Raw genomic sequence first — 12056 nt, 5'->3', positions numbered from 1 at the left:
TATATATATATATATATATTATACACACAAACTGAGATCATGCGACTTAGATTGCACACAGGTGGTCTTTATTTATCTAATTATGCGACTTCTGAAGGTAATTGGTTGCACCAGATGTTATGTAGGGGCTTCATAGCAAAAGGGGGTAAATACATATGCACACACCACTTTTACGGCTTTTATTTTTTTATAATTTTTAAAAACAAGTAATTTGATTTGCCCATTTCACCATTTTGGACTATTTTGTGTATGTCTTTTGCATATAATACAAATCCATTTTAATTCCAAATGGTAATGCAACAAAAAAAGGAAAAATGTGAATGCTTTTGCAAGCCACTGTATATATATCAGCTTCACTTGATGGAGACAAACAGATCTGAACACAGGCACAAAGGTAGGAGGCTAACCTTTTCATCTGGGTATGTCTTTGCTGAATAAAGTTGGCTCCTGGATGAACATCTGGTCCACTTTGGACAAGTTTCCGCATAAAATTAATATTTGCGCTGTTAACCTGCATAAAAAATAAATAAAATTACAAAATGTTGCCAACACAAAAAAATAGTGTAGCATAAAGCAATATGTAATGCTTAAGCCCCATTTTTAAAATTAACTAGTCACATGTAAAGGTGGCCATACACTTTACAACCATACTTTACATGGTTGTAAAGTAATTAAAAACGTACGATCTGCCCATCTGCCCAAACGTACGATCTTGGACAGGCAGATCGTACTTGCAATCATCGCAAGCCCGCCCCCCTAAGGGGCGGGCTTGCGATGACCGCAATGCTGAAGGGGCAGTGTGCGCGCATGCGTTCGGCATTTGTCTCCCGACCATCATTCAAACCAGCCGAAAATCGTAAGATTTTCGGCTGGTTTTCTAGAATGCTCCTTAGACAAAAGATGTGCGACCGTACAGTAGAAACGGTCGCACGTCTTCATTCACACTGCACGATTCTTGTACGATCGCGGGATTTCCCACGATTCTCATACGAGAATCGTGCAGTGTATGGGCACCTTTAGAAATACCTTGCCACGCACACCCAGCCTTGGCTTTTAGGTGATCTGTCTTGTATCAGAATGGTTAAAGGAGAACTATGGGGTCAGTGTTTTTCCCCATAGTTCCCCTTGGGGTAACGGGAGGACACAAACTAGCGTCCTCCCGTCACCCTAAGCTCAGTATACCGCGAGCTACATCTCGCGGTATACTGAGACGCCGCAGCTGGAGCGGATCCCGACTTAGATGACGGGATCCGCCCAGCTGCGTGAGTGACAGCTGGCTCTGCCTATCTAGAGGCAGAGCCAGCTGTACCCGCCCCCTCCCCCGTCCGTTCCGCCAGTCACCGCTGGCAGATCGGAGCGGGGAGAGTGGAATCCAGCCCCTCCCCCTGTCACGGCAGAGAGCCGTGACAGGATCAAGAGGTGAGGGAACCCGGTATGTTTTCCCTCACCTCCCGATCTACTGAGCCAACCTGTGACAGTCTCTTTGTCACAGGTCGGCTTAGAACTATGACGTGAGTGGAAATCACTCATGTCATAGTTCTCCTTTAATATATTTTAGTGGTGGCTTTAATCCTGTAGTGCAGCTTTTATTCATGCAGACTTCCCAGTGATATATTCACATTAGCCCTCTTATTTAGTTTTACTTCAACAAAAAGTCAAATAAATTATTAAGTCACACAAAACAATATCCAAAATATAACAAGTACTAAAGATTTAGCTGGGAGATGCTAATAACTAAACATACTGGGTGCAGAAATAATGCTTGCACAAAAGCATAGAGGGGGATAAAAGAAGCATTAAGTCTGGAAGAGCTATTTTTAAACAAAATAACTGTATAATCACCTTTTCAGGAAAAGTCAAAATTTTTGCCACATGAACAGGAACCGCCACCTCATCTATACGCAGATTTGGGTCTGGGGAAATGACAGTACGGCCAGAGAAATCTACTCTTTTACCAGAAAGGTTTCCTCTGAACCGACCTGTAACAAAAAATATTGAAGTTTACCAAGCACAAGTAACAATCCAGCAACTCCTTTAATGAGCACACTTTTTGCAGTCATCATAATGAAGCCCCCGGCAAGTACACAACTTTGTTTTGTTTCTGTGTAGATAGGCCAGGGACTAGGAAAGATGCTATTAGTAGATCTGCATCCAGAATAAACTTGGTGAATTGCAAGGTCTGTAAATCCTGCAGGCTATCTGGGATGCCATATTCTGCAAATGCTCCGTTAGGCTTGCCTGTAACAGTATTTCTATGAATCTTCCAAAACTGCAACTTGAGAGATGATTGGCTCCTCCATCTACAGGAAACACAATTGAGAACAGTTTAAAAATACCTCCCACCCCACCCTCGTCCCTCAGTTGAGATAAAAGTAGAATACCAAACACCAGTGCACGAGGGAAAAACATTCACCCAAATCAAATAACACAGCAGAATACTCCTGGGTGCGAAGTAGGCTTGCCCTCCTGGAAGATTAACAGAAATATCGTTACCGGTCAGTCTAACAGAGCATTTCTCCAATCATCTTCCAGGACGGCAACCTGAGAGGATAAGCAAGCACACCCACAAGCCTACCTTCTCAGGGCGGGACTACAGATTGTAGTACTCTTCTCCTGAAAGCAAGGTCCTGTTGTGACAGAATTTTCCCTCTGTAATGCTTGAGGAAGGTATCCTGTCTTGACCAAACAGCTGCTGTGCAGATCTGTTCCACCGAAGCCTCAGCTCTTTCTGCCCAGGAGGTGGCTAAAGACCTAGTATAGTGAGCCCTAGTGAACTAGGCAAAACCTGATTCTCTGATCTATACACAAACAATGGTCTGTCTAATGCGTCTGGCTATAGAAGTTCTAGATGCATACAAACTAGAGGTGCACTGAAATGGAAATGTCAAAACCGAAACAAAAAAAAAACAAACTGTCAGGCCGAAACCGAAAGCTTTTAATTTTCAAATTTTTTTTTCCAATATTTTATTTTTATTTATTTTTTATAAACTTTAAAAAAATTATATTTATCAATTTTTTACTTTACTTTTAGGGGCTTTGGGGAAATATTAGGGGTCTAAACAGACCCCTGATATTTCCCTTTTAAAATGGAAAAAGAGATTGAGGACACAGTCTTCCATCTCTTTTTCTGCAGCCTCTGTTATCAATGAACAGGAATCCTCTGAGTGTTCCTGTTCATTCATAACTTGAGAACATTGTGTGTTTACTGTAACTACAACTATGAATGAACAGGAGGTGATGCAGATCACTTCCCATTCATTCATAATTGAGGATATAGTACACATACCATGTCCTCAATTATCTACAGTCACTCAGCGATCACTGATCGCCGAGTGTTTGTACCCGCTCTCCTCTCTGACATGCCGTCACCGGGGGCTGAGCGAGCGGAGCAGGGAGGAGAGCTCAGCCTCCTGTGACAGCACGGGCTGTCTCCGCCCACACACCGCTCTGCCAGACTGTGATAGGAGGCTGAGCGTTGAGGGAGGAGAGACGCCGCCCCCTCACATCGCTCTCCTCCCGCAGCGCTTGGCTGTCACAGAGCAGCGCCCAGCGGGGAGGAAAGAAAGCAGGGATGCGCCAATGTATCAGCAGGAAAATGGCACTTTCGGCATTTAGCCAAAAGTGCAATTTTCGGCCGATATATCGGTGCATCCCTAAACCTTTTCTGGCACCAATAAATAAAACAAATAAAATGACTGGATTTTCTAAAAATTCTAGTAACTTCTAAATATCGAAGAAGATAGCGTCTAGAGTATGGAACACCTCTTTCCAAACACCAAATATAAAGGGCCTGGCCTGAGGATCAGGAAGAATGACAAGGTAAGGATCTTTAATGATAAATGCCTGGAGATCTCCAACTCTTCTAGATGAGGTAATGGCTAGCAAAACAAAAAGTAATTTTTAACCTCTTAATAGAAATGCTAGAAAAAGGTTTAAAAGGATGCTTGCACACACCAAGAAAAGACCTTCCACACTTTGGCATAGATTTTCCTAGTTACTAACTTTCTACTACCGTAGAAAGAAGAATGTCTTGTCACCTTATCTAAACATCCATTTTGTTCTAACAATCTCAAGAACCATGCAGTCAACTGAAAAAAATTCGGGTTTGGATGCAACACTGGTCCTTGAGGCAGAAGATCCCTCCTGGAAGGTAGACCCCAAGGAGGTAAAACAGACCTCAATAGAAAATCCGTGAACCAAGTCCTCTTGGGCTACCAAGGGGCAATCAGAATAAGATAGCAACTCGAGTGGTTCAATTTTTGTAGAATCCGAGGAAGCAGAGGAGGGAAGGCATACCCCAGGCTGGAGGTCCAATCCTGAGCCAACACATCTATGCCCAAAGATCCCCATTTCTTTCTCCGGGAAAAGAAGGCTCTCAATTTCCTGTTACTTCTTCTTGGTTTAAATAGGCTCATCATAACCAGAAGGAAGCTTATGGTTAAAGCTGCAGCAGCGCCTAGTGATTTGCTTAGGAACTGGGACAGACAGTGGAACAGACACTGGGTGACCCGGCTTTGCAGATAGAGATGGATCCTAAAAAGAGGAACCCTTTTAGTGCCCCCTTAATGCTAACCACTGTTCGCCCAGAACCCCCAGACAGCATGGTAAATGCTTGCCATCATCTTGGTTCTGGATACGATGTCCGTCTGCTTTCCCTCTTCCATGTTAGCAGCAGCGGCTTTCTTCCCCAAACGGTCTTGGATCACTAGTAGCTGCCTATAATGAATGTGAAGCTGGATTTGGCGTCCTTGTGCAGAGAAGCAGGCAGCAGAAGTGACGTTCAGCTTTGTCCACTGCTGAAAATGACGTTGGCACCCAGAATAAGGCCTGGAATGCACAGCTCCACCCCGTGCACCTTCCGCCTCAGACTCCCGCTCCAGGCGGACACACAGCAATCCGCAGCACAAACCGGCTTAGACAGGGCTTTTCAGCCAGGGCATCAGGAGTCATCCACTCAAACGGAGGAAGATGAGAACCTGGAGGTAGCACAGGGAAAACCCTCCGCACCTACAGCAAAGCCTCAGGGAACCATACCATAAGCAGAGCAGCACAGAGGGGGACCAGCGATTCCATAGTCCAGCTGGTCAGGAAAGAAACATGACGCAGCCTGGATGGTAGGAAACCCAATCGAAACTGAGGGATGAGAGGGGGTGGGAGGTATTTTAAACTGTTCTCAATTGTGTTTCCTGTAGAAGGAGGAGCCAATCATCACGCAGGTTGCTATCCTGGAACTCAAAAGGTTAAGCTCCGACTTTTTTTTAACCGCACTATGTAAATATAGACTTCAGTTTTCAAAGACAAGCTATGGCCTACCCACTCCTGCCCATAACTGGACTTGTGTATTAAGGATCTAGGAACAAGTATTTCACCTTGTTTTCCCTTTAGCCTTTGAACAAAGCCACGTGTCCATTTTTTGGGAGCCATATTCATGGGAATGCCAGACAGTTCACTATTGATGTACAAAGCACACTGCAGCTGTAGAAAATCCCAGTCTTCAATAATCATCTGGGTTTTCGCTCCTGAGATTCTATGCTAAAACAAAAACAAAAAAAGACAATAGAGCATTAAAAAACACCACTTAAAACTGTATGGGTGTAAAAACTCTACAGCATGCAACAATGTATAAAGCTATAAAAGACATCCAACATTTGAAATTGCACCTTAACACCGGGACATTTCAAAACGTCAGTGACTGTTTCTGACAAGGTTTATTTATCAATAAGCAGGCATTTGAGTACGCGAGATGGGTTACCTTCTTGATAACATCATTTAAAAATATGATTTCTGTCAACTTCATTGTGAGATCATCTTCATTAGTTCCAGATTTCAGGTCACTGATAACAGAGGGTCGGATACAGAGTGGAGGAACCAGCAGCCTTGTGAGAAGAAGGTCACATGGCTTAGCAGCTTCTGGGTTCATAAGTAACAGAGGAACGTCTTCATCTGGGATACGTCTCAAAATATGAAGCGCCACAAGCGGGTTTAGATTTTCCTGCATGGATTAACAGCCATTAGCGCATATCAATGCATCACTAAAATATGCGTTTCAACATACACATCAACATTTCAGTAAAGCCGTCTTTCCATAACTCTGTAGAGATATGAATATGAAAATGTAAAATACACTAAAATAAAGTGTGTTCAGATATCCATATGACAAAACAAAAACGCAGTAATCAGTTTGAAGAGGAGACTGTTTTTTTAAAAGTTTAAATTGCACGTACCTGTGCACGCACTAACAAAGCTTCCACTTCTTTGTTGTGCTCGATTGCAGTATCAAAGGACTGTAGGAACTGGGACACCAGAGGGTCTATAACTTTTTTGGTGGTCTTGTATTTTTCATGAATAATTTTAAGTAAGCCACACTTCTTTACTGGACCTGAAATTGTAAAAACATGAATTAAAAAGGAAACTATAAGGTTTTGGGTGAATTTACACAGCTTGTTTAGTATACCGTTTTATTTGTGTGTATACACACACACATTTTACAGTCATTAAAAGACAGGATAAAAAGCACTATGAAGGAAACTCATCAAAACTGAAGCAGACAAAATCTGTGTCTGATTTGACAGAGGCAACCACAGGCCGTGCAAGGCAACCAATCAGCCTTTCTTTGTCATTTTCAAAACTTAATTGAACAAACTGAAGAGAGAAGCTGATTGGTTGCCATGCACATCTGCTACAGATTTTGTCTGCTCCAGTTTTTATAAATTTCCCCCTCTGTTATCTAAAGAGACAGCGAGACAGGAGAAGCTACCAGCTTTTAGGCTCTCTAACTGAAATCTTAGACAATTGTCTGATAAAGTGTAGTCTCTGTGATGAGTCGTTCACTCACGTACGTACATGTAAATTTCAGCTTGAGATATTGAGTCCAGTAAAACATTTTTTTATACAGAAAAGCATGAACATTTTAAAGCTGAACCTGCTGGCTCAAAAGAAGAATACACAATATGCAACATTCCATATTTACTGTACAAACCCCCCTTTCCCCACCATCTTGTACTCCATTGTCCACCCCCTAACAACTCTAGCACCAGCACAATATGTTTTATACCAGCATCTCCATCGATCTTCACTACTATCTCTGGAAGCTCTACACATACTGAGCACACTACAGTCTCTATCCATCCTCGCTGCCACACTAAACATGTCTGCATCTGTTCACAGAGCACTCCACAATACCATCTGTTCAAGTCAGCAATACGCAATCACAAACTCAGACATGTGACTTCTGTGTTTTACTAACAGTTTCTTACTCTTCACAAGGCAATTCTGTGGTATGTTGTATCTGAACACTGTTATCACTGTGCCCTGGTTGCCATAATGGAAACAAACTTCCAAGCAAATACTAAAATGTCAGACAATAAGCCTTACCCCTTCCCACTAAGCCACACCTCTTTAGCTAAGCCCTACCCATTGTCAGAGGTGCGTCATGGCTAAAGCAAACAGTTGCACCACAACACCATGTTAGATGGGTAAGAACTCCCAATTTTCTTCAAAAAGGGAGGGAAACGACAGGTCATACGTGGCCCTCCCCACAATCCTCTCAGCTATGCTCTTTTACCCACCAATCCTTGACAACGTCTTCCTATGTATACTCCGCCAGGGTGAACACAAACTGCCAGTCTCTCTCTCTCTCTCTCTCTCTCTGTCCTCTACCCTTCACCAATAATCTTATTTTGCCCGTCCATGGTCAGCTCTTGCTCTGCCCCCCTATTAGTTACAATCTTCTTCTCCTATACCACTTAGATATGCTCTGTCCCACCCTACCTATTCTTTCAGTGGTCCATGATAAAAAAAACCAGCCTCCCCCCTCCCCTGTACAAGCAGATCTTATTCTTTTCTCTACCCCCAGTCCATGATTATCTCTTTTCTGCCTCCATTCTTTTACCTCTGCTTTCCTTGATTATCTCATGCTTTCTCTCTTTACCCTCCTCAGTCAGCTACCAGTTTGCCTCTCCCAACGTTCCACTGTAACCTGTCGCTCCCCACCCTATCAAGATCAGTTTCCACTTTGCTTCCTTTATGATCACCTTTTCTGCCTTCTCTCCTCACCACCCTAGTCCATGTTAAACAAACAGCTTGCCTCCTTTCTTTTGTTATGGTCTAGGATTGACTCCAATTCTGACTCTTTTCAACATGGTTTAAGATTAGCACCCTCTGCCTCACAACCTCCAATGCAAGGATCAGTTTATAGTCCTTCCCTCCACATAACTATTTCAAAGAGTCCAAATGCATGTCCAGATAAATATTGTATGACTGGGCGTACTATTGTGTTATGAATCACTCAGGGGTAAAAAAAATCATTCAGCCTGAATTCGCCCATTCATGCACAAGCACACATTTACCAGTTTAACACTTAAAAACAACTCCAAAAAAAGTGGGACAATAAAAGATGTCAAGAAAGAGATCCAGAATTCTGTACCATTAAAGGCACCGCAATGCAGACAAATTGTCTTCTTGCGACATTTATCAGAAATTTTCTTCTTTAAGCTCCTCTTCTGCAGGTAAGTGAGACCTGGCTTCTTTAGGAAGTCCAAAAACTGTTTCCTCTCTTCTGCTGTCAGCATAATGTGGGAACAAGTTTTACAGATCATCTAAAAGGAAAAAAAAGCAGCGCAAGTCACTAACACAAAAAAAAGAAAAAATATATTGCAGCTTAACAGTTGTTACATGTGGTGGCTACATTAGTTTTCTTTTGCTCAGGCTTTACCTGGTAATCCTTCAAATAACAAACTTCCTGTCCTTGGGTGGCTACACGGACCACTCACTGCACTGTATCCAAGGAGGGAGGTATGGTTGGCACCCAGGCTGCTCTCCTGGACTACAAACATGTCTTCCTTCACTTATCAGTATTACATGGGGAGTCGAATACATAGTTTACAGAAGGTAGTTTGAAAGTATAACACTTATAATATTAGCTCAGTTCACAGGAAGCGACAAGGACACCATATTTCAACAAGATAATCTGGTATTTTCTGCAATTGCTGAACATGTTCTTAACCTAAAATGAATGGCAACAAATCAAAGGACTGGTAAACTACATTATTCTAAATTTTTACAACTAAATAATACTAAAAAACACTTATCCTTACATCGCAGCTTCCAGCATTCTCCTTAGGTTAGAATGACCTGATTGGACCTTGACTCATCATCCTGGAAAAGTTGTGGATTTCAAAATCCCTGAGAATGTGCTCTGCACAGCATTCTCTGGAGATTTGCGATCCCGTTTACCCAGGATGGCATGAGAAGCTGGGATGTAAAGTGTGTATGTTTCCTATTTTCTTTTGTTCATTACAAATGTCTTTAAAAAGGTAAATAAAGCAAAAAATAAATGCAATCTATTCAATCCATTAGAAAAAAAAAAAAAAAGATTCTCACCTGTAAAATTCCAATAACCGCTTTAAAGTATCCTACATGGAAGCAAGGTAACTCCAAATCAAGGTAACCATAGTGACCTAAACAGTCTGCCAAGTTCTTCCCACAAGTCAGGCAGGGTCGGTCCTTCTCACTTGTACCCTGAATATACAAAAGGTAAAAATTAGACTTTGATTTTATATAGTTTTTAACCTTTACTGCTGAACTCCAGGCAAACAGCTTAAATACCAAGAGGCTGTTTTACCCGTGAAAGGATTTACACTGATTTCCCTTCATTCCTGATATTTACATAGCCTCACACAGCACAGCCAGCCTGAGATCTGACTTTTCTCTACTGCAGTTAGTACAACTAGGTCTTTTCTGTGCCCAACGCCTGTGATTGGAAAGTAAGGGAGAAGTAGATTGATGAGCTTATCTTAGTCACTCTGCAGCATAACCAAAGAACAAGCTGAGAGGAAAGTGAATGTTCATGTGCTGACAATTAAGTTCATTTTTGCTGCTTCTGCCCCTTCCAGTTTAAGCTTTGCTGTAAAAGGGGATTGCAAGGGGATGATACCAAGCCAAATTTAGGTACTAAAGCTGGCCATACACTAGTAGCTTTCTAAATGAACGTTCATACGAAAGATCTTTCTTCACCACATGATAATACCATCAGAAACTTGACGAATGTCCACAGAAATGTTATTTGACTTTAAGATTTGAAGTTGGAATGAATGGAGTTTTTCAAACAAAAACCACATTCACGATTAGAATTTTGTTCGTTTGAGAATTTTTTTTTCATCCTACTCTGTCACTGCAGTCTAATTCGATCATCGATTTGACCCCCATCAACTAATAAAAAGTTGAAAGAAAGTTCTTTCGAGCTAAAGTTCTTTTTAAAATCTAAGCAGTGTATGGCCAGCTTAAATGTTAGTTCACACCAGAAACTGCATCACAACTGCGTGCGTCTGCGCAGTTGCATTGCGATCCGTTTTGACATGTTTGTGATGCGTTTGTTTTTTTTAGTAAAATGCTAATTAGACAATTTGGTCACTTCCTTTTTTCTGTCAGAGCATATCCTTTGTTTGCTTTGGAGCTCAGATATGCTTGCCTTGTTTGCAGGTATGGCGATAGTGTTGGCTGCACCTACAAAGAGGAAGTCCCTGGATGATGACACAATCAATTGTGGTTTTTTTTGTGTGGTTGCATTCCATTTTGATGCGTTTGCATGCATTTTTGATGCGTTCCGGTGCGATTAGATGCAGCTAAAATAGGACGAGCAGTATTTTTTCTGACTGCATCTGAATGGACTGCAATGGTGTGAATACAGCACAAGAAAACCCATAGGAAAGCATTGTGATGTATTTTGGCTGCAGCAGCCAAACTGAACGGACTGCATCACAATTGCATCTGGTGTGAACTAGCCCTTAGACAAGTATTTAAAAATACAATGAAAGCGCAAGTAAAGTCAGTTAAAAAAAAAAAAATCGCTAGGAGGTCAGGATGTTTGGCAGAAGAGACATGCAGAATCTTTTCGGCCAAAAAAAAACCAAAAACAATTATTCCTCTCTCGAAAAGCAATTTTTTTTGTTTCTGTGGTCTCTGGTAGATAAAGGAAGCTGAGTGTCAAGGATTAATCCTTCATACAATGTGACTTTCATTGTAGCATACTGTATGTAGCTAAACTCCCTAACATGCTGCAGACAGACCCCTACTAAGATCAGCAGGATTGTTGGCACTTTCATGCGACTCAAACAGTGCCCAGGCACATACAGACATAAGCCCAAAATCAAGAGTTGTACCATGTCTGCATTTTCAAACACATACACTATGTTTGCCAATTCTGCCAAGCAGAGAATCAAGTTATCACGCCTCAAGCTCTAAACATCATTTAAAAATAAAGGCGCTGCAACTGGTCTTCCTGCTCAATAGATTGGGTATAGCCTCTTAAAGGGGTATAGCCTCTTAAAGGAGAACTAAAGGAGAACTATGGGGTTAAGGCTTTTCCCCATAGTTCTCCTTAGGGTAACGGGAGGACACAAACTAGTGTCCTCCCGTCACCCTAGGCTCAGTATACCGCGAGATGTAGCTCGCGGTATACTGAGATGCCGCAGCTGAAGCGGATCCCGACAATTATGTCTGGATCCGCCCAGCTGCTGTACTGAGACGCCCCAGTATACCGCAAGCAGCTGCTCGCGGTATACTGAGACGCCGCAGCTGAAGCGGATCCCGACAATTGTGCCGGGATCCACCCAGCTGCGTGACCGACAGCTGGCTCTGCCTATCTAGAGGCAGAGCCAGCTGTACCCGCCCCCTCCCCCGTCTGTTCCGCCAGTCAGCGCTGGCGGATCGGAGCGGGGAGGGGGGAATCCAGCCCCTCCCCTGTCACGGCAGAGAGCCGTGACAGGATCGAGAGGTGAGCGAACGCCGGTATGTGTTCGCTCACCTCCCGATCTACTGAGCCGACCTGTGACAGTCTCATTGTCACAGGTCGGCTAGAACTATGAGGTGAGTGAAAAGCACTCACCTCATAGTTCTCCTTTAACTTCAAACCTGTCAAAAACATGTAGGCTGCCCTGCCTAGCCTCTCGTTTAGAAAATGTTAGTTGCTTGGCTGTCACATGCTTTATTCCATTTTTTTGAGACACTGGCGCAAACATGCTCATGGATAAGGACTTTGTCTCCCATTTGCAAATTTG

The 12056-nt window shown here is 42.6% G+C and overlaps 1 protein-coding gene across 1 annotated transcript in view; it reads right to left on the bottom strand.

Annotated features, from left to right (window-relative positions):
* LOC108800540 (DNA-directed RNA polymerase III subunit RPC1-like) overlaps positions 1-12056 on the bottom strand; it is a gene marked incomplete at its 3' end in the record, with an annotated part of 20880 nt that overhangs the window by 2301 nt on the left and 6523 nt on the right. The window contains exons 3-9 of the mRNA XM_018572530.1: positions 9382-9519; positions 8426-8597; positions 6225-6379; positions 5753-5992; positions 5370-5532; positions 1843-1979; positions 408-511 (exon numbers count right to left, since the gene is read on the bottom strand). Of these exons, the coding sequence (XP_018428032.1) occupies positions 408-511; positions 1843-1979; positions 5370-5532; positions 5753-5992; positions 6225-6379; positions 8426-8597; positions 9382-9519 (1109 nt within the window). The remainder of the gene's footprint in view (positions 1-407; positions 512-1842; positions 1980-5369; positions 5533-5752; positions 5993-6224; positions 6380-8425; positions 8598-9381; positions 9520-12056) is intronic.

This window comes from Nanorana parkeri, unplaced genomic scaffold, assembly GCF_000935625.1.
Source record: "Nanorana parkeri isolate BGI_ZX_2015 unplaced genomic scaffold, ASM93562v1 scaffold2062, whole genome shotgun sequence".
NCBI classification, from domain to species: domain Eukaryota; kingdom Metazoa; phylum Chordata; class Amphibia; order Anura; family Dicroglossidae; genus Nanorana; species Nanorana parkeri.
This window is presented reverse-complemented; position numbering and strand designations above follow the sequence as displayed.